The sequence below is a fragment of the Aspergillus terreus genome, genomic scaffold, assembly GCF_000149615.1.
Source record: "Aspergillus terreus NIH2624 scaffold_4 genomic scaffold, whole genome shotgun sequence".
Classification (NCBI taxonomy): domain Eukaryota; kingdom Fungi; phylum Ascomycota; class Eurotiomycetes; order Eurotiales; family Aspergillaceae; genus Aspergillus; species Aspergillus terreus.
Genome location: NT_165927.1, coordinates 2,135,254 through 2,156,765, shown reverse-complemented (window position 1 = coordinate 2,156,765; position 21,512 = coordinate 2,135,254). Strand labels below are relative to the sequence as shown.

Below are 21,512 nucleotides of genomic sequence, written 5' to 3'. Positions count from 1 at the left end.
TCCTGTAGAAACCCATGGTACAATGTCCCCGGCAAACTCAATGGAAAGGATTGTAACGTCGCTCAAATGACTTAGAGTCTTCTCCGTGGTCTGTGGGGTGAAGGGTTCGATCTAGACACCGAAGCCATGGTACGGCCAAGTCGGGGCCCGCTAGCGATTTAAACCTTGAATCTGGTCCATACTGTATGTCCGCATGCGGAAACCGGGGTAGAATGCATAATCTCGGTTCGTTCGGCATATCTGGGGGATTTGCACATATTCGAGACCGGATCTGGGTGGAAGTTCAGCACGAATGCCGGAGCCCACCTGCCGCTTTGTAAAGCAAGGGCCGTGCTGATCCCCAGGTAGCCGCTCGCGGCGTGCCGGACACATACCCTTATCTCGGCCCCACACTCCGCTGTTTTCTAGCATTGGAATGCCGGATTCTTGGCCTGCACAGAAATGATCTGCAGGATCTACATTCCATATCCCCCACAAAGCCAGGTATTCAGAGCCCGGTATAAATAAATACCTACAGTAGACACGGCACCCCCGGAGACGGTAGCGACCAGAAGGGTGACTACAGGCCGCGTCCGTAACCATCCAGAGCCTACGCCGGAAAGCCTCAAGAGGATAGTAAAAGATAAGCCTCTGGAATTGCAAAGTCTAACTATAAACTCCTATAGCCAATATGAGCCTTCAATCATGGCTGTTTGACCCACATCACTCGCAATTGGCAGGAGACAAGGCTGGCCTAGCCCAGCTAGGTCAATGGTTCGGGCCGGGGTAGAATGGTGCTTGTTAACTTGGTCTTCTTCTCCATGGCATCATCTATACTGGGTGCCGGATGTTGTGATGAAATCAGTAATCACCACGCCATGTGCTGCCTGGTCTAGACAGACACCCCTAGTGGGTTGATCCCCCAGGGTCGGTCTCTGACGCATTTCTTGCGATATTGACATCGATAGTAATGGCCTAGACGATATGAAGACCAAGGTGATGACGACTTAGAATACACATCTTGGTGGATATTGTAGTGGCGATTCGCACATAAAGCTCCGGCGAAGCCTGTCCTTTCGGCTTTTTCCAGGATGTACAGGGTGTATCCACAAACACCATTGCCCGGAAACATTGAGGGGATTTCTTCATCACACCATGCAACCAAGCCTTATTCCCTCTCTTCTGGAAACAGCCGCCGCCAGGAATGGCGACGGCCGGGTGATACTATACTCCCAAGGCAACCGGGAGGACCCGAGGTCCATTACCTACAGGGACTTGCTGGAAACCGCATCCAAAGCCTCTGTTGCCGTGCACAACCATCAGAACTATACTCCAGGAGCTGCAGTCCTGCTTCACTTCAACAATCATCTGGATAATATAGTCTGGTTCTGGGCCGTGCTCCTCGCCGGTTGCATCCCTGCTATCACCCCTGCATTTTCGAACAATCCAGTGCAGCGTGTGGCTAATTTGGAGCATCTTTCGTCTACCCTTATCACCGACTGGTGCTTGACGAGCCAGGCACTGTTGGTGGAGTTTGCTGGCCAGGATGCCATTGAACCCGTCTCGGTCGAGACCCTTGGGTGGGAGAAAGCCTCTCCGGATTCAAACACCGCAAGTGTCAAGGCCAAACCAACAGACACTGCTCTTCTCCTGTTTACCTCCGGCAGTACAGGGAAGTCAAAAGCTGTCTGCTTGAGTCACTTCCAGATCGTGTCTGCAATCGCCGGCAAGCTTTCAGTTGTGCCCCTCCCGGAACAATCGTCCTTCCTCAACTGGGTCGGCCTTGACCACGTCGCAGCCATCATTGAGATCCATCTCCAGGCATTATACGCGGATCTGGACCAAGTGCATGTTCCGGGATCGGACGTCATCTCTGATCCTATTTGGTTCTTGGATTTGATGGCCACCCATCGCGTATCGCGCACGTTTGCGCCAAATTTCTTCCTCGCCAGGATTCGGGATGCTCTGGTCCAGAATGCGCGCTCTGCCTCACCACGTCAGTGGGACCTGAGCGGTCTTCGCTATGTCGCATCGGGCGGTGAAGCGAATACAACGAAGACCTGCGATGAACTATCGCAGCTGCTTAAGAGTTTTGGTGCCCCTCTGAATGTTATTGTACCTGGTTTTGGCATGACCGAAACTTGCGCCGGTGCCATTTTCAATACCAATTGCCCTGATTATGATAAAAAACATGGGCTCGAATATACCTCTGTCGGGTCTTGCATGCCCGGTATCTTCATGCGTGTTACCAATCAGCAGGGAGACCCTTTGCCGCCGGGCGAGATGGGCAGTTTGGAGCTCGCAGGACCGGTGGTGTTCAGACAGTACCTCAATAACCCAGCTGCTACACAAGAGTCATTCACCATGGACGGATGGTTTAAGACTGGCGACTGTGGAACCTTGGACGAGAATGGGTATCTCGTTCTGGGTGGCCGAGCCAAGGAGACAATCATAATTAATGGCGTGAAATACAGCCCGCATGAGATAGAGACCGCAGTGGAGGAGCACAACATCAAAGGCCTTAGCCGAAGCTTTACTTGTTGTTTCTCTTCCCTGTCTCCTGGCGCAGAGACCGAGGAAATCGTCCTCGTCTACCTACCCACCTATGCGCCCGAGGATATCCCTGCCCGCGCAGCAACGGCAGACGCCATCTCCAAGGTCGTTTTGATGTCCACCGGCTCCAGACCGCATATAATTCCACTTGAGCAGGCCCTACTACCGAAGTCGACCCTGGGTAAGCTCTCCCGGAGCAAGATCAAAGCCGCCTACGAACGAGGAGAGTACCGCACCCACGACAGTATCAACCGATCGCTTATTGCACGTCACCGACAAGCAACACGGGCAAGCCCCAAAAATGATTTCGAAAAGGGGCTACTAGAAATATTCCTCCGCTCATTCAAGATATCGGAAGATGAATTCGACGTCCAGACTCCTATCTTCGACGTTGGCATTGACTCCATCGAGCTTATCAATCTCAAGCGAGACATTGAACAGCATCTGGGTTTTGCGGATGCAACTATTCCAATCATTATCCTTCTGGAAAACACCACGGTTCGCGAGCTTGCCGCTGCACTGGACAATCTCTACCGCCCGAAGGAGTATAACCCTGTTGTAACCCTCCAGGCTCACGGAGACAAGAACCCTCTATGGCTGGTGCACCCAGGAGCTGGCGAAGTCTTAATCTTTATTAATCTGGCGAAGTTTATCACAGACCGACCTGTGTATGCTTTACGTGCCCGCGGCTTCGATGAAAGGGGAGAAACCATTCGATTCAATCGAAGATGCTGTTACCTCTTACTACAACGGCGTCAAATCCAAACAGCCGCACGGACCATACGCTCTCGCCGGCTATTGCTATGGGTCGATGTTGGCGTTTGAAGTGGCCAAAAAGCTGGAGGAAAACGGAGACGAAGTCCGATTTGTCGGGTCTTTCAATCTACCTCCACACATTAAGATGCGCATGCGCGAGCTGGATTGGAAAGAATGCCTGCTGCATCTAGCGTACTTCCTAGATCTGATAACGCAGAAGCGGTCACGCGAATTGGCCGTCGAACTCGATGGTTTGGATCAAGACACAATCCTCCAGGCCATCATTGACGAAGCGGACAAAGAGCGCTACGCCCAGTTGTCACTCAGCCGACCGTTTTTATCCCGTTGGGCGGACGTTGCCTATGAGCTCCACCGCATTGCGGGCGATTATGACCCTGACGGACGCGTTGCGTCCATGGATGTGTTCTTTTCGATTCCATTGGCAATTGCCGCGGCGTCCAAGAGTGAATGGCGAAACGTACATCTGAGCCAGTGGGACGATTTTACTCGGTCTCATGTGCGCTTCCATGATGTTCCAGGTGAGCATTATAGTATGATTGGGCCAGAGCACGTCTTTGCTTTTCAGAAGATACTACGCTCGGCTCTTGCTGAGAGGGGCATGTAATTCGGTTTGGTTTTAGTCGTGCATCCAAAAACATGGATCAGGATGTCGACTCTACGGGTGGTAATCGCTATTTTGACGTTTTCGCAGTGTGAATCTGATAATTGTCGCCTTTGTCGCTAATATGTATGCCACTCTAATTTCTAATATCCTACGGGAGTCACCCCTAATGTCAAGGACTATGCAGATCTGTATTCTGTTGCCAAGATCTTGCTCCAATAGTAGTAACAGTCCCCGCTGTGTTTTGGCCTACGAACATCTATCTCAGAAATTTTTACTGGATATTCTCAAACTCTCGAGGAAATATTGGACAGTAACAGAACGGATCAACGTAAGTAAAAAAAATCTCCAGCGTGGGTGGAGGACACAGCCCTGCATTCCATTAGATATTTCCCCAATGGTAGGGGAGAAATGTACTACATCAAAATAGAACAAAAGAATTAAATACAAAGTAGATCAACACCTCTGACAGCTCTCAGAGATGAGGTAGAATGGGCAAAGGGTATGATGGATTCTATCATGGCACAGCACAGATCTCGGGATGATCTGGTGATGTCAGACAGAGTGACTGGGCAATGACCCCAAACGGCTGGAAAGGACCGGCAGCAACGGCTGTCTTGCTACTCCCAGAACATTGGTTCGCCGCTTGAATAGCAAAGTTCCTCATCACCTGGCCGGAAATGACCGACCAACCAGGGAACGAACTGCCAAAGAGCTCGGATTTGTCTGAAATCACAAAGGCACAGGTGTTAAACTGGTAGACCAGACACCATCTGTTGGTGATGATGCCTTCCTTGTTCTTGGTCTCGCCGCTGCGGATACAGTTGGATGTAGGATTGCCTGTAGTGATCGTCGCGGTTTCCGTGAGAAGTTGGCCCTGGACGATGCCGCTGATTCAAGAACTGTTAGGTACTGTTCGCCGATTTAATCTAGATGGGACCACTAACCTATTGTAAGAGAACATGCAGTCGGTCATTCTGCTCACACCGGCGACGCTATCAGAGCCGCAGACAATGTCGCCGTTGAGATTTACAGGGAAGATAAGCTCGAGAGACGAGTCTCCATCGCCGCCGGATCCCGAGCTTCCAGAGCCTGCAGGATCGGGGATAGGATTGCCACCACAGGATTGGCTGGCCTAGATTAATTCATGTCCAAATTAGCCATGTCGAATTACCCCGAGGATATGATACTCGTACCCGGATCTCGATGTGAAGGTTGATTGAGGAGGTGCCTCCAGGCAGGCTTGGCGTCAGGGTGATGCTGGCTGCATGGGTTACATTAATTAGCAAAAATCCTTTGAACGCTTCGGTGCAGATTGTATACTCACTGGGCAGTGGATTTGTTGGAATGTCGAAATCAATGAACGTTCCCGAACTAGTTGGATTAGAGCTGGTCGGAGACATGGACACGCTCCATCCCGTCGCGGACACGGAGTACGCCTGCATGGTCGCTCCATCCAATGTATACCCATAACTACCAAATCCCAACAAGTTGAAGAGGTCAATGTTCACAGATGTTTGCCCAGAGGGGACTGAGATGGTCCAGGTGTTGGAATAGCTCTGGATGGTACCGGCCCATTGACAAGTCCCTCCGGTCTCGCCCGTTTCCTGGCCCCAATCTGGGACATCACCAGAGCTAGGCCAATCTGTCAGAGACGTTTCGAACAGGATGCCACAGTCACCGTTGTTTTCTTCGACGTCTGGGTCATCTGCACCGGCGACCACCGGCGGAGGAGCCCCGACAGGAAGTGGTGGACCGTCAACGACAACAATTGGGGGTCTGTTATATGATTAGAAACATTTCATCTGGAGAAGTTCAGACGGACAAAGAGAACATACAAGATTGGCGGCCAGTCGGCGTCAGAACAAAACTGATAGCAGACTGGGACCAGGGGAGGAGGAACCGGCAAAGGGATCGGTGGGGGTATGATGGGCGGCGCGCCTCCGGGCCAGTTGCCGGCAGTTGGAACAATAAGAGGAACAGTGATGCTGGGACTGGGAACGATGATTGGGGTAACAGTTTGGCCTGTGGGCACAACAACGCTAATCGACTGCACCGATATACCAGGAGTCTCGATCACCGGTGGCGTAACAGTCACGGGCGTACCAGATATCGTCGTTGTATAGGCGGGCGGTTGGATTGGCCTGATCGGAGTGGGTGGTGGCTGAATCACACAGGGGATATGGCACGATACCGTTGGGGATGGAACAGTCCACACCCATGGGGGTAAGGGGATTACCGACGAAGGACTATCCAGCTGTCCGATGGTATCGAGACCAGTCCAACCCACGATAGTACCGAGGAAGCCGTCCATATTCTGTAGGGCCAGAACATCGGAGGTGCTACTGCCCTGGATCATCGAGTAGACACCTTTCGTATACAAGTTGACGATGAAGATGTTGTCGCTGTTGACGACGCGGGAGATGCGCTCCTGGCAGGCCTCGATGCTCAAACATGCCTGCGAATACCACTGAAACCAACTGTAGAAACCAGCTCCATAAATCATGATGTTGGACGAGCCGATGATCTCCATGCCCCAGGCATAAGCACACGTTGCCGAATCGGGGCTGCAGTAAGTAAAGGTAGGATCATCTGGCAACGCATAGGCTCCAGTGAACGGAGCGGGGGCCTTGGGATTCGGTTGGTAGTATGGAGTTTCGGTCTGCAGTGTCGCGGCGAAGATGTTCTGCGAATGGTAGAAGCGGTACTGATACAGCGTACAGTGCTCCGATCCGGTACCCCAGAGCCATACGGGGCCCTGAGATTCAATCAGTAGACATCGTGCAGTGTATACCGAGACTTGGCTCTGTGCGGGGATGTCTAAATCATGATCTGCTGTCCACACCCAGACATTCTCGAGGTATAGGGAAGCTGAGGAGGTGATATGGAACAACGTGGTGGCGGCGATGCAGTCAGGATTCGGCTCTACCTGAGTCCACGGACAATCGTCGAATTGTAGATCACTGCCTAGGGCGCCCCCAACGCGGAAATGGGCATCCCACATGCCGGCAGATCCTTGCGAAGCTTGTGCCAGATTCCACTCCATCAAAATCGCCCCCGCTGTGGCGCCTTGCACTTTATGGGTGTGAGTAATTGGTAGCAACAACATACGGTAGAGCAGCCTTACCGGTAAAGAGCATGTCTGAAATCTCCACATCTCCCGTTTGACCTGATGTTCCCACGCGGATCATCACTCTTGGGTTCGATATATCGGCAAACTTGTCTCCAAAACCCATGATCTCACTCCAGACCTCACCGACAATCTTTGTCCCTGGAGGGATGGAGATGGTGTCCGAAACCATGTACGTGCCATGAGGGAAATAGACTATCGAGCTCCCGGCAGAAGAGGCCAGAACACGGTTGATCACGGCAGTGTCGTCAGTTTGACCATTGCCAGCGGCTCCGGCTGCTTTGATATCTATAAATCCACCGATACCCACGTTCTGGTATTGGGGCTTGGACCGCGCAAACCAGCCACTCGATGAGCGCAATGATGATGGTGCTGCCGCCTTAGCTGATGGTGAATATGCGCCATTGAGGAATGTCTCTGTCAACGTGGCACCGTTCTGGATGAAGTTATTCCCGTTCCCATAGTTATCTATTAGGACATCCCCGCCTTGAAGGACCGTGGGGCCACCGGAGAACCCAACGGCTATCGGGGCATTGTTGAGCTTCACATTCTCCATCATGATGTTAGTTTTTCCGCTTGTCAAGACGGCAATAGGTCTGCTCATAGTTAGCATGTCCTTGGTTGAATGGTAGCGCGAGGCACGTACACGTTAGTAAAAACGGAGTCAAGGACTGCAATTGCGGCGACACCTTGGTTATGCTCTGCAGTCGCGCTAGTAAGTGCTGTGACGTTTATACCAATCTATCATATCTGTTAGTGCATAAAATTCACCGTTAGGCCCAGTAATAGGAACTGTACCTGGCAGAGAAGAATATCCAATCCATGCCATGTCCAGCCCCAATCCCAGATCATCTCTATGGCCTGGATGCAGTTTCGGAATTTGAGGTTCCGCGAAGTAAACTGCTGACTACCACACCACATGCCGATGGCACCGCCTGTGAAGGTCAAATCTCCAAGATATCCACCAGATCCATTCTCCATGAAGATTCCCACGTGGGTGGTACCATCTGCTTGGCTCATGACAAACTGTATGTTCTCAATGCTCGTGGCCTGGCCAACTTGCCAGTGAATACCCGTCGGCGCTATAAAGAGGTCAGCGCGAATTCCGTGGAGAATAATCGTGGGACATACCAAATCCATCGGGGGTCACTGTGGGACAGTCCGAAATATCGATGATGAAGTTCCGTACTTGCCGATAGAAATTGCTTTGAGGCACATACCATTCGGCTCCGGATGCGCCAGGGATATAGACGTTGGCAGAGATGACACCAATACCAGCAAAATTGGGGGTTGCCTTTAAGGTGGGCAACGCGTTGGGATTCCCCACAAATTGGGTGTAATAATATTGGATCAACGGCGACGAAATCAGGTAAGTGCCTGATGGAAAGTAAACGACGGCTGGAGTGGTTGTCGATGAACCACATGTCTCCCCACAGCGATTGCCGTCAGTGATGGCCCGATTGATGGCCGCAGTATCATCGGTGACCCCATCACCAACTGCTCCGTAATCCTTCACGTTACGGAAAACTTGATAGCTCGGGTCTCCAAAGGCTGAGATACCATGGCTCGCGGACTCGTACCAGTACCCACCATCCTGACGCGCGTGTAGGATGTGAGAGGTACTATTCTCGGGCGCGCTGGGAGGGACAGAAGCAGATATGGGCCATTTTTGTACTACAGTCCTATCAAAAGGAATCGACTGATCGACTGGCCATGCAGAGACAATGGACTGGCAAAGAGTGAAAAGAACGAAGGCTGAGATCAACCTCATCTCGACAGCAGAGCGGTAGGCCACAGGATATGAGCTCGTCAAGATACCATAATCGAATAATAAATAGATATAAGAGGGTTCGTTCAGACCAGACTCACATAGTGGGCAAAGAGTAGGTAACCAACATATCGAAACAGTTACAACAGCCTTAATCACATTTGCACGTATCTCACCTCCCAATCGCATGTATGGTCCGCATAATGCGGATGCAATTTCGGAGAAACAACTATCCCAACCCACTATCCGGTCGGTTATTATTGCCAACATGCCATATGAGGCCGAAAAGGGACCATTATCAAGCACTAAAGCATGCCAAGATGGACAAATGGGCGGATGGAGGGCTAGTGTGGTAAAAAGCCTAGTCCAGGCACATAAAACCCTGTACCCTTTTCGGGAAATTGCAGTCAGCTGCAGCCACACGGCTTGCAGTAGCAGGAAGTCTAGGGATTTGAAACCATTTTTTGCATCTTTGCCGCCCTCGTCGTGTGATCTGTTCCCCGGCACTAAACTAGGGCCTCCAGCTGCCCGTTCTGGATTGGGGGCTGTCTTTGAATTGTCCTTTTCTTACCCCTGCTTTGGATGTTTCCGATAACCATCATGGAGGCAACAATACCCGACGGACATGGTATCCAATATGACAGCTGGGGCATGTTCGAGGCCATTGGGCCCTTGCGGCTAGAGTCTTAGGTGAGTAGGTTGTTTAATCATGTCATTCCCATGTCTTTGATGAATCTCTCTCGGTCTTCTGGGCTATGCCGCAGCTTTTACATCGATATGAATGCATCCGGCCTTCTTCTGTTTCTGTATGTCCTTGTCCAGGCATTGGCTCTGGACCGGGTGACTTCAGTCGTCAATGGAGTGGCCGAATATACAGGTCAACCGGTCGATGTCTATAATCCCTTACCAACTCTCATCTACAACTGCGACAATCTCCCGTCAATCTGTGCCAATGTTCAGGATTACCTCAATGATAATACCATTGCCATGGGGAATGGCTTGGACTTTCACTACGACAGCTTTTCAAAGTCCACAAAGAAGCGCCGCAATCAATCATGTCGCACAAATGAGCGCTGGACGACCGACCTCCCTTTCCCGTGTGGAAGCAACCCTGCGCAGCCCAACGTGATGCCCGGCAACCTACCAGCTCGCGTCGGACCACTTACTACCTGGCAAAATCCCGAGTTTAGAATGGAGATCCCCAACCTGCTCGGCACAGGGCCCAGCGGGATGAGGTATACCTGCGATGAATTCCCCGCTGCTTCGTGAGTGTCTCGTCCAATCTTACGGTGTGGCAGCCATTCTAATGTAAATGTATTACCACAGTTGGATTGAAGGCGGAGTGAACAACCTTCCTCCATATACCAGCATCTATTGTGCACCCAAGGATGTCTCATGCGAATCAGATACATGGGCCTCTGTCCTGCTCCAGAACCCGAACTATCCTCATACACAGAGCGAGCAGGATTGGCAAGGCAACGCACATTCGATGCTCGGAGTATGTGGCCATACCGCTCCGCCTACACTCATTATTACTTGCTAATATTGGTCAGGCCTACGGCAAGGATCGAAGTCAATGGGCAACCCCTGTGATGAAATTCCACTTTACTACGACAAATTTGGGTGCCGGTGGCGCGGCGACAGCAGCTCAAATAGTGATGCCCGCCTACAATGGTAACCCCGATACTACCGCCGCTGCCGGCACCAAAAGGGATGTGAACTTGGATGTTAACGGCCGTTTTCATTGCACTGGTAAATTCTGTGGTGCCTTGAAAAAAGCCGGGTTTTCTTTTGACGAGCCAGCATCACCTTCTCCTTCTTTCCAGATGCTTAAGGTTGCTGGCAGTGGCACCGAGCCTGAGTCACCACATGCCACAATCCACGTCTTAACATCCTAGCGTGCTAAATTGTTAGGAGTGGTTTATTATTCCCCTAGCCAGAGTAATGTACGACAGAATTGGATAGCTAAGAGAGTGAAATTAGTGTAGACATCCAACGATTTTACATGTTCCAGGTGATTATGTCCGTGCTTCAAGTTCAGGGTATAGCCAGGCTCATGATACTACATAAAACCAAAAGGGTTGTGTAGAGCCCATATGGTGCCGGCGGCGGTGGTCTGGGCCTCTCTTTTTAGCCATCGGCACTAGGTACCTGCCAGCCCCGCCGGAGGCGTATGCTCATTGGGATTAAAGGTGGGGGGCGGGAGCTCTTACTCCCGACACTAAATGAGAGACATTCATCTAGAATATGGGCCGCCCATGTCGGACTAGCTGTCCGCTATTTAAGAGCCATTCCTTTCGAACGGCAAATCAATCCTTTCGGCCGTCTTTTCCACCATCCATCACATCGCCCCTGATCTCACGCGCACCGTCCGGATCTTTGTGCACTCGGCACCTCCACCATGGACCATTCAGACGCTCTGACGCGGGTTGTACGCACCCCTGAGTTGCTGTGCATGATCCTGAGTCATCTACCACCCGGTGATTTGCTCAGGCTGCAGCGTGTGTGTCGTTCATGGTGCTCGCTTATCACCGAGGCTCCGAGTTTATGCGCTACAACCTTCACCGATCCGGTGCCGGCTCAGCATTCGTTCGAGAGAATACCATGCTTAAATAAATTTGTTATCAGCCGGCTGCGCTGGAGCCCTAGTCTGGACCCAACACAAGTGAATACAGGCAAATATCACTCCGTTGAGGCAAACCCAAACCTGCAGGCAATGGCTTATCAAAATGCCTCCTGGAGAGACCAATATCTGACGTGGCCGCCTGTGCTGAAATTATCAATTGTCCTTGGAAGCATAGCACAGGAGGAATACGATCTTCCTGATCTGGTGCTGAGCTCTCGCCAAGGAGTCCCACACCAGCCTTGGGGGACTGGTGACGAAGAGAAGGACGATGTCTCTGACAGTGATGACTCTGACGATGCCGAACCATTCACCCTGTTCATAGAGAACTTTCCGCATAACGGAGATAGAACTTGTCGGGGGATCCGCGTTCTCGATATGATCTACGGCCTTCGGATGTATTATCTGAGGTACCAGCCTACCCTGGAATCTTATCTTAAGCCAGGCTTTGGAGCAGTCAGAGGAGGCAAGGTTCTTGCCAACATTGGGGTGTACCGTCGGGAGTTGCTTGTTGATGTGACAATTCTCAACTTCTGACTATGGATGTGGAGCCGAACGAACGTTGTGGTAGTAGGCAGGATGATGTCTTTATTGTATTCCCTATGATCTTCATATGCCATGACCCTTTCTCGATTACATGAATCAATCTGCCTGAAGCTAGACATCTACGGCACTCGAGTTGAAATCACTCAGGCTGCTGTAAACAGAATTGCGATAATTGTGCTTATTGATGCCAGCATGGCCGAACAAGGCTTCATATGGCTGGGTGATGTTAGACATATCCTCAAGAAATGAAGAATGGATACGAACCCGTTCAAGTCCAATTGTCAGATCGTGTTTCTTCCCAACTCTGACCAAGTGCGCTTTGTTGCTGATTCTGGGAGGAGTTGTGACCGGAGCCTGCCCACCAGGCTGTGAATGAGGGCCCTGCCTAGAGTAAGAATGTCTCGACTTGTAGAAGAGTGGAACAACGTACGCCAGTCGCGAATCGACCCTGAAAACCGCTCCCAGCAGCCTTAGCCTTGACCAGGGGATACTGCTGGCTTCCAGGCTGTGGGGCACGGACAGACTCTGCTGGAGTCATAGCCAGCAGTACGAGCGCCAGCACAGAGAAAATGCGGACCATTTTTACGCAGCTCGCTTCGCGTTGAAAACTGATGGGCTACGGAAGTGGAGGACAAATCTGATGGATATACCGTCAGAGTCTACATCCCAGCGTGACAGGGTACGGTGACTGTCTGAGTGAATTCAGGGTGCTCATATCTTAGCGTCTGAGCTAGAATGGATTAGGAAATACGTACCCAGGCCCCCCATGTGTATATTGCACTCATTCTTGGCTATCCTATCAGTCCCACGTGGCTGGCCAGAATCACATCCGTCAGGAGAGCTGCAGCAAAGTGTCGGATTACGGCGAGTCATTCAGGTTCGCGGTTGGCTACCCTGCTCGGCAATCAACGCCCCGTCCACCTCCAGGAGATTAGTCCGAGACAGCCCTCGTTAGTGCTGATCACACTCCAGCCCCGGCCCGTGCCTAAAGTGTATCTGTGAATTTTCAACGACATTATTTTGGACCATCTTACCCACCAAGACGCCTCGACGTGAGCCCAGACGGTTAGATTGTTTTTCGGACTGTCTCCGAAAACCTGTCGCTTAATTATGCCTACAATGTGTCCTGCAGCTAACATGTACGGACTTCTAAGAGAGCTGAAGAACAGCCGCAGCTCACATTGTAGTGGGCCCCAAATCCCGAAGGATGCAGGTTGGAAGTCGTTGCCGTTGCTTACTGCTGTCAGCCGCTTCCTCAGCGTTCTGCACCTTGACTACTTGCTGTATTATCGGAGGCTCCCCGCACTTCTGTTGTTTCCTCCAAACGCAGAGGAATATAAGCTGTCTCATTTCCTGATCGTTGTAGCCTAATCAATCCCCACCGGCAATCTCACATAACAATTTAGACTATTGAATCTCCATCATGCGTACCGGTGTAGTCTTTGCTTGTCTTCTCTCGCTAGCGGCAGCAGCACCTGCCGAGAATCTCTCCGAGAGAGACTCTGGTAGTATGATTGTGTCCGTCACCGAGGCCAATGGCCTGCAAAAGCGCGTGGAAGGTGGTGTAAGTTCTTTGCTCATCTCATTATTAACGGCTGGTCGATATACGTACTGACCGAGAATGATGGACAGGTATATATCTGCACGGATATCAACTGGGGTGGGAACTGCGGCTTCGCCAAGCAGCCGTGGGACCAGTGCATTCAGCTCGATTCCCCTTGGTAAGTATTTCGTTTGGGCTTGGGTGCCCTGGATCATTATACTGAGTATCTTGACTTTAGGTGGCACTCGATCTCATCAATCGGTCCTGATGAATATAATGCCATTGTGGCCTACGAGTATGTTTCCACTGTCTACCGCATGCCCGCCTTGTGCTAATCAAGCTGCCACGCAGGGACTACAACTGCGGATCTTCCAGTACTCTCACTATCTGGAACCCTGGCTATGTATGTCATGTTTCGTTCTTTTCCCTTTCTACCCGTATCCAGTCCTTCATTCTAACATAACTATCCTAGGCCGACTTGAGAACCGCGGGATGGAACGACCGTATTGGCAGTTTCAGAGTCAAGCAAATTCCAGGGCCGAACTGCCTGTACGACTTGGGTACTCCTTCCCTCCCTAGTGTCGATTGTACTGTCTGTTGCAATGGATGTTCCCGTAGTGGTACTTCATGCTGCCCGTCAGGCGCCATCTGTTGATCATGGAGCACTTGAGCGGGATCTATAAGGGGGAAGTGACCTTGGTTCATTTTCAACCCATGAACACCTGCCATTTGAGATGATTGTCAGCGTTATGCTTAGGTGATAATCTTCCACTAGTGAGACTATGAAGACAGCTATCAAACGAGTAATCGAATGATGACTGTAACTCCGACTATTGTATAGTGCCTTCCAGTATCTTTTGTCCATTGTTCTACTTTATACGTATCATTCAAATTAATTCGATGAATATGCCGTTGGTATGGCATCAATGGCACTGACGTGACCTACCACGAGATTGTATCACTGCTCTATAGTAACGACATAAACTGATAATGTTGGTTTAACGAAGTCATGGATTCTTGTTCCCATATGCAGCTCTAAATCGCGAAAAGCCCTAAAAGCAAGGGGTGATATACGTCAGATGTATATATCTCTACTGCAGGTGGAACATATGTACATGCGAATGTCCGGCTTTTATAACAAGTACATCTCTTAAAGAGTAATCACGCAGACAATACAGTCTAAGCCCACGCAGCAGCCCTCGTTCTCCTTCTCGTCTTCTGCACTTCTACTTCTCCTACAGTGGCTGCTCATCATGGGAGGTGCTCAGTCATCCTCAGGCCACCCCGCGTTTTCGGAGCGGATCAACCAAGCCGCCGGTGGCTGACTGAGGGGCAGCGGGAAAAAAAATAACCCTTGGCATCTGTAGATTTGACTCATTCATCACCATCCATCTTCTGCTATACTTGTCCCCCGTGACGACGAGTTCGGTGACAATGGCTGTAATGACCCCCGCCGAACGGTTCGCCCTCATCACAGAGAACCTCCAGGAGGTTCTGAACCCGGATCTCATCAAGGCGATCCTGGAGGAAGGAAAAAACCCACGTGTCTACTGGGGTTGGTGCTCTCTACCCTGGGATGGGTCAATGGATATGCGACTGACGATAGATTCTTTTACATAGGCACCGCGCCCACCTCTGCTCCCCATGTTGCTTACTTATACGTCTCCCGACCTGCCTAGTCAGCGCGATCGCGACACTGACCATTGTATACAGTGCCGGCCATCAAGATTGCGCAGCTCCTGGCTGCGGGTTGCGAGGTGACCGTTCTGATCGCCGACTTGCACGCTGTTCTCGACTCGCTAAAGGCATGATTCTCGGACCGTTCGCGCGCACGCTCCCTCTAACTGTCGAATAGAGCACGATCGAAGTCGTCGAACATCGAGCGAAATACTACCAGTTCATCGTTACTGCCATGCTGCAGGCAGTGGGGGTTTCCACCGAAAAGCTTCGGTTTGTCCTCGGCAGCTCTTACCAAACCACGACGAAATACTGCATGGATATGTTCCGGTTGTCGACTCTGGTGTCGGAGCACGATGCGCGCAAGTCGGCCGCCGAGATCGTCAAACAGTCCGCGAACGCGCCGCTGAGCGGTCTGCTCTACCCGATTCTCCAGGTGTTGGACGAAGAGTATCTGGATGTTGATGTGCAGTTCGGTGGTATGGATCAGCGAAAACTGTTCGCCGCATCCACGGAATGGCATCCCAAGCTGGGCTACCGGAAGCGGGCGCATCTGCTGAACCCCCTGGTCCCCGGTCTGTCGGGCGGCAAGATGAGCTCCAGTGAAGCAGGTGAGACTTGAAGACCCCTTCGTGTCTTCCAGCATGTTCTAACGCCACGCAGACAGCAAAATCGATTTGCTAGAGCCCGAGGAGAGTATTCGGAAGAAGATCCGCAAGGCCCAGGCGGCTCCCCGCGAAACCGAGAACAACGGACTCCTTGCCTTTGTGCAGTACGTTCTTATTCCGGCCTCCGGCTTGAAGGACGGTAACCCGGGCTTCCGGGTAAGCCGCGAGCGGGACGGCCTAGAGCCCCTGGTTTACACCAATATCGAGCAAATGCTGGAGGATTATAAGAGTGACATTGTAACCCTGCCCAACCTCCCCCGGGATGCAAACTTGATCGCTAACTCTTGCGCAGCTGTCACCGCAGCTGTTGAAACCGGCAGTGGCTGATGCCATTGTTGAATTGACGGCACCGATCCGGGAGGCGTTCGAAAAATCCCCTGAATGGCAAGAGACCGCGAAGAAAGCCTACCCACCGCCGCCCCCGAAGGTGAAGAAGGAGAAGAAGCAGAAGGATAAGAAGCCGAAGGACAAAGCTCCTGGCAACCCTGGCACCGGGGAGGCCGAGACGCCTAGCGCTGACGGTCAGTAGACGGAGGACAAGGTTCCTTTCCCTGCGATGGATGGGAGGGAGGTCTTGTCACCATGAAGCACTAGATGATCATCCTGTACTTATGAAGTTAGATAGCGATCGAATGAACATGATAGATACGCCCAAGGTTAAACCCAAGTTATAGGCCTACTGGCAGCGTGGAGCTAGTGCAGAGACGAACACGGATACTGCAGCCGATGAGTGTTCAGAGATAATGCCTCTCCATCTGATATTTACTAAACGCCAAAGAGATGCCATCCCCGTCTATCTACTTCGCCGCCGCCGCCGCCGCCGCCTTCTTCTTGGCAGCAGAAATATCAATGAAAACATGTCCCAGCGGGCCAGCCTGTGGGCTCCAACCGCTACATTCGATCTTGTAGTCCTTGTCGCCGTCGATGACCTCAAACTCGTTGCTAGGCCTCTTGGTCCGGTTGTCCCAGTGAAGCTCGCAAATCTTCTTCTCGCCATCGAACAAGTCCATCCATCCTTCGCTCCCTCTCCGTCCGCGGGCGCAGACCTCGCCGATGCCCTCGGAGGGGATGATCAGCTGGTCGATATCGTCCTCGGTCAGGGCTTTCTTCTCATCCTCAGGACTATGGAATTGACCTCTAAAAAGCAAGGGGAGACCCGACCGTGAGCAACTGTCGGAATACTTTAATGGGAGGGTTGGAAGAGGACATACTCGTAGAGGAACGACTCTCGGATGGTAATATTGCCCTGGGCCAGACGGTCGCGGATATGGATGGAAACCCATTGAGAGTCGTCCATGGTGTCGGAGGATAAGAGTGGTAATAAGGTCTTTCTAGGATCTTGATTGGAATGTCTGCTAGAGATGAAGACTGATCAGGTACTTCTGCGGGTTATAAAGACGACCTCCGCCTGCACCATTCCATCCTCACTGCGGGGAAACTATCACCTGATGGACTCTCGCATGGGGTGATGAGGTCATGATGATCGCCATGAGACACGTCGCCTTTGTTGTGTGAAAGGGCATTCTGCGGAGGGGAGGCGAAGCGGGTGGTGAGATCATGAAGGCGGATGTGCTGGTCTGATAGGGTGGAGGATCATTGTTGCGGAAGTCAATGGCATGATGGACCCTCTTGGATCCGGAGTTCCCCAACATCCAGCCCGCTGGAAGGCCCCCGAGATGCGGGGAAATTACGACCACTGCCTGGGTAGATGCTGATCGTTGGGACGGAGGGACACTGGTAGTTGGAAAGGGATGATGGTGATGATGGCAAGGGCGACTTCATTATGCTTCACTCTGGACGAGGACTGCAACACCCGAGCATCCATCCATATGGTCACGAGACCAGCCTCGTATGATTCGGATGATGGGGAATAGCCTCAATATCATGATCGCACGGATAAAAATAGTCTAAAATATCGTCTAATGCTGGTGTGATGCTCAAGTCGTTCCACCCATCTATTCCCTATTCGCAGCATGCTTGCTGAACTTCCGTATGCTTGGTCCATAAATATAAAGCATGTACGGAATCACCGCCATCACCGCACTAATCGCTCCCAGAATCGTCAGAGTATACTGGACACCGATGGACCGATATATGGGAGCTCCGGCGACCGTGATGCCTCCCGCGACCAGGTACCGCGAGAAGACGACAAACCCCAGCGCGGACGCTGAGTAAACCCCATAGGAGTCGATGATGTACATATAGGCGACGATGAAGATCGTGGTGGTGCCAAATCCAAATAGGACAGAGGCAACCAGAGGCGACCAGATGGAAATGTTGGGCTAAACAAGAAGGTCAGTTCTCGATCGTCGTTGGGTCTGCGAGAGATCACACTTACATAGCTCGTCCAACCCATCCAGAACAGGCTGACTGGAACCGCAGGGGCGCCTCCCAACATGGCATACCACAATCGCGTTTCGGGGCGAATCCGAGACGTCGACCGGTACTCCCGGCTGGTCCACGAGTAGACCACCGGGACGATGCAAGAAACCAGCAGGACACCGATCAGCATCCCGGTCCACGCAATGCTGGTCAGTCCCTGGGAGAGGGAATACGTATCTCCAAAGATAAAGGCGTAGCCCTCGAGAAAGGTAAAGAGAACAATGTATATGACCGAGAGATAGAGACCCATGAGGATGATAATCAGCTCACTGTAACTCCAGACAAAGGTCCGGTATACGGCGACCATCAACCGACGGCCCAAGCTCTCTGAACGCAGTTCCATCGGAGCCTTGTATCGGCTGTTGCCCGTTTGCGCTCGAAGGGCAGCGGCCTTCCACTCCAACAAGAGGTTTCCGTATGTCTCGGGTTGTAGAACTGTCACCAGCACCAAGATCAACCCTCCCATGATGAGCATGATCCATTCCAGCCATCGCCACCCCAGAGTACCCGGGATAAAACTCCCAATGATCTGCCCTAGAATGGGTCCTGTAAATGCAGGGACTGTATAAAGTGGGAACGCCCACGTCTTTTGGAGAGGATCCCACAGGTCTGCCACAGTCCCGCCAGCACAGGTGAGCGGCGTAGACCCAAAGAACCCAGCAAAGAACCGAAAGATCAAATGCCCGTGAAGGTTGGGGGCGAGCGCGGCAGCCATGATGAAAATTAAGAACAGGAGCATCGTCACAAGATAGATGGCGTTGCGCCCGAATGTTTCGGAAAAGGGACCGGAGAGCAATGAACCGACTCCGAAGCCGATCAAGAAGAGACCTAGTATGGAATCATAAGCTATAAATCATTCCAACACGCCCAGGTCGTTGCTGCATCGCGGATCGACTTACCTGTTGCGAGGGATCCAACCACATCGGAGACATGGAAATATTCACTGTACTGCAGCACACCACAGGCGTCGATTGAAGAGGCTGCCGTGACGGAAATGGCGAGAAGCGAGACCAGCAAGGTCATGAAGACCTTTCGCGGCGTGCTATAGTTGGCGGGATTGAGAGGGTCATTCTCGCCGGACCAGCCCACGAGGATCGGCTGATCGGCATCATCGAAGCCGACTTCCTGCTTGCTGAAAGGAACTGTAGGAGCGACAAGAGACGGATCATTGAGTTGGCAACTAGATATTGGTGTCAGTCTCTGCGTGGACTGGGGTGGCAGTCTCTAGATCCTGTCTTGTACACACCTTGGTTTGTGAGAAAATCCGACCATGTACCCTGGGCATGTACATTTCTCGTTGATCTCTGTTAGTTCGTCCTGCACGGCCCTATAGATCCGTCGGTATTGGAAAAATGATTCCATTGCTCACACCAGGGTTGACGGTGTCACCAACCGAAGCAAACTGCTGCAGGATATCCTCTAGCAACGTCGCTTGAACAGTCAAGGCACTTCTGTCTGCATAGACGGCCAAGGATCTGCGAATGCTTAAGTACCTCCCTGGGCGAACTAGTCATGCCTGGGCTCCACTAGAGCTCCATCCTGTCTCGGTCTCTACGAACAACTTGCTCGGGGCCAAGAGTCGATAAAAGTTTTGCGCCCTGTAGGACGCCTTGCGGGACTCGGAGAAAACTACTGCTCGGGGCATGGAATCCCGATATGAGCAGGTTTCTTCCCTCACACTACTCGGGAGTACCCAAGTCTTCGCCGATATCCTTCGGAGGGCCCACTGAAAATCCTGCAATTGCTCGGTCTCCGAAGGATAATAGGATTACAAATCCTTACAAGAATGGGCTTTTCGGCCGACTGGTAGCATCATAGCAAACGCCAATGACGGTCTATATTATCCTCATAGGGAGGAAGGTTTAGGATGGCAACACACTTAGTATCTGTGGTGTGCGTCTATCATCCTCGACCACAGCAGAGATAACTTGTCCCTGCTGCGGATTCGGTCAAATTCTCACTAGGGCTCTGTTATTCTTGTCCTAACTCCCTTAATAGCATGGTCATATCCCCTGTCTGTGAGTCATTTTTGTGCCTACTGCGCAGGGGAACAAATCGCCTTCGGAAAAGTACATGCTTAGCGCATCAACCCAAGTCTCGTCGCAATTTCACCGCAGAGGCTGCAGAGCTCTCCGTGTTGATGCAAGCTAGTTCTGCGGGCTTTGGATAGTATAACCAGCTTTCGATAGAGAGAATTTCCATTCCCGATTCTTTTCCCTCAAAGGGTCAGCACCTGGGGAACTCGAGTTCAAGATAATGAATCCACAAGGGCAACAGTGAGCGTACGAATGCCAGTCTCATTGTATACTACGGTTGGAGTACTATAGGGAAAGGAAGTATCACAATGTTCATCTCTATTTTGTGAAATTGTTCCTCGATCTAGTGCCGTGAACTCGAATAACCATTGAGCTACCAAAAGCGCCAAGGCACCGAGTAGTACGTAAAGTAATATATGACTGTGGACTCAGGCTGACGGGATGAATCAAGCGTATCTCTCGCTCAGAGGGCCCTTTGACTCGCGGACATGCTTCCGCGCGGTTTGGAGAACTGACCACGGGGCCGGGGCGACTGTGTCGTCGCCAACGTCTGCCACCCCACTTATGGCCTGCACACTAGCCAGATTCCACTGCATCTCTAAGAGTTCTTTTGATGGAAGCGGGTGTTCAGTGGGGTCATTGGTTTTGAAAACCAATATATCGCCGGAGCATATGACCTTCTCCGTGATGTTGTCGAACAACTTGTATCCTTTGCCACTGAACCGCACTTCGCTTGGAGCTTCGGGAGCTGGCGTAAGGGGTCGTTCACGCCATTTGTTCACGGGAAGCCAATAGAATGCAACATGGAGCTCAGTGCATTCATCGTTTATGTAGAGTGGCTTAAACGCAAACCGTGCTTTACCCCAGAGTCTATGAAGGTCACATCTCAATGTTATGCGATTGGCTTTCTCTTCTTAGACTCGTCATCTTCTTTCTGCCGTTTTCTGGTCGACCCTATATGACATGTATTAGATAACGTGGCATGATTTTGTGGGCGTAATCATGTATAAACCCACAGGTCTTCACCATTTCCCGACTGCATGCGCTTTCAAGATGCAGTTGAGAGAATTCCACTTGTTGCCAGTCACAAGGTCCACGAAGTCTTGGAACGATGTGTGGACACAATGTCCTTTGACTACTAATGGTGCCAAGGCACATGGTTATAGATGGGCTGTACATTGAGGTCTTCTCTTGCTTGACAGGACGGCAGGGCGATTACCATAGCGTTT

General features: G+C 51.5%; 9 protein-coding genes across 9 annotated transcripts; 5 read left to right on the top strand and 4 right to left on the bottom strand.

Annotated features, from left to right (window-relative positions):
* Positions 1-1,134: 1,134 nt before the first annotated feature.
* Positions 1,135-3,913, top strand: ATEG_03563 (non-ribosomal peptide synthetase; the record flags this gene model as incomplete). The annotated part of the gene is made up of 3 exons (XM_001212741.1): positions 1,135-2,713; positions 2,813-3,030; positions 3,191-3,913. 3 exons carry the CDS (start codon positions 1,135-1,137, stop codon positions 3,911-3,913), a joined length of 2,520 nt encoding a protein of 839 aa, XP_001212741.1.
* A 514-nt stretch (positions 3,914-4,427) lies between these two features.
* ATEG_03562 (uncharacterized protein) lies at positions 4,428-8,811 on the bottom strand (the record flags this gene model as incomplete). Its single annotated transcript, XM_001212740.1, has 9 exons — positions 4,428-4,800; positions 4,858-5,045; positions 5,107-5,174; positions 5,238-5,689; positions 5,749-6,985; positions 7,038-7,636; positions 7,687-7,781; positions 7,839-8,122; positions 8,172-8,811. 9 exons carry the CDS (start codon positions 8,809-8,811, stop codon positions 4,428-4,430), a joined length of 3,936 nt encoding a protein of 1,311 aa, XP_001212740.1.
* A 717-nt stretch (positions 8,812-9,528) lies between these two features.
* ATEG_03561 (uncharacterized protein) lies at positions 9,529-10,706 on the top strand (the record flags this gene model as incomplete). Its single annotated transcript, XM_001212739.1, has 3 exons — positions 9,529-10,073; positions 10,135-10,306; positions 10,362-10,706. 3 exons carry the CDS (start codon positions 9,529-9,531, stop codon positions 10,704-10,706), a joined length of 1,062 nt encoding a protein of 353 aa, XP_001212739.1.
* A 503-nt stretch (positions 10,707-11,209) lies between these two features.
* Positions 11,210-11,968, top strand: ATEG_03560 (F-box protein; the record flags this gene model as incomplete). The annotated part of the gene is made up of 1 exon (XM_001212738.1): positions 11,210-11,968. One exon carries the CDS (start codon positions 11,210-11,212, stop codon positions 11,966-11,968), a length of 759 nt encoding a protein of 252 aa, XP_001212738.1.
* Positions 11,969-12,088: 120 nt separating this feature from the next.
* On the bottom strand, positions 12,089-12,557 carry ATEG_03559 (uncharacterized protein; the record flags this gene model as incomplete). Its single annotated transcript, XM_001212737.1, has 3 exons — positions 12,089-12,193; positions 12,242-12,358; positions 12,408-12,557. The coding sequence occupies 3 exons, from the start codon at positions 12,555-12,557 to the stop codon at positions 12,089-12,091; spliced, it is 372 nt and encodes a 123-aa protein (XP_001212737.1).
* An 843-nt stretch (positions 12,558-13,400) lies between these two features.
* Positions 13,401-14,175, top strand: ATEG_03558 (uncharacterized protein; the record flags this gene model as incomplete). Its single annotated transcript, XM_001212736.1, has 4 exons — positions 13,401-13,541; positions 13,610-13,698; positions 13,872-13,923; positions 13,993-14,175. 4 exons carry the CDS (start codon positions 13,401-13,403, stop codon positions 14,173-14,175), a joined length of 465 nt encoding a protein of 154 aa, XP_001212736.1.
* Positions 14,176-14,954: 779 nt separating this feature from the next.
* Positions 14,955-16,394, top strand: ATEG_03557 (tyrosine--tRNA ligase TYS1; the record flags this gene model as incomplete). The annotated part of the gene is made up of 5 exons (XM_001212735.1): positions 14,955-15,075; positions 15,234-15,277; positions 15,376-15,808; positions 15,861-16,102; positions 16,158-16,394. The coding sequence occupies 5 exons, from the start codon at positions 14,955-14,957 to the stop codon at positions 16,392-16,394; spliced, it is 1,077 nt and encodes a 358-aa protein (XP_001212735.1).
* A 268-nt stretch (positions 16,395-16,662) lies between these two features.
* On the bottom strand, positions 16,663-17,162 carry ATEG_03556 (aegerolysin family protein; the record flags this gene model as incomplete). The annotated part of the gene is made up of 2 exons (XM_001212734.1): positions 16,663-17,035; positions 17,077-17,162. 2 exons carry the CDS (start codon positions 17,160-17,162, stop codon positions 16,663-16,665), a joined length of 459 nt encoding a protein of 152 aa, XP_001212734.1.
* A 658-nt stretch (positions 17,163-17,820) lies between these two features.
* ATEG_03555 (MFS transporter) lies at positions 17,821-19,519 on the bottom strand (the record flags this gene model as incomplete). Its single annotated transcript, XM_001212733.1, has 4 exons — positions 17,821-18,147; positions 18,204-19,075; positions 19,147-19,427; positions 19,494-19,519. The coding sequence occupies 4 exons, from the start codon at positions 19,517-19,519 to the stop codon at positions 17,821-17,823; spliced, it is 1,506 nt and encodes a 501-aa protein (XP_001212733.1).
* Positions 19,520-21,512: the final 1,993 nt, after the last annotated feature.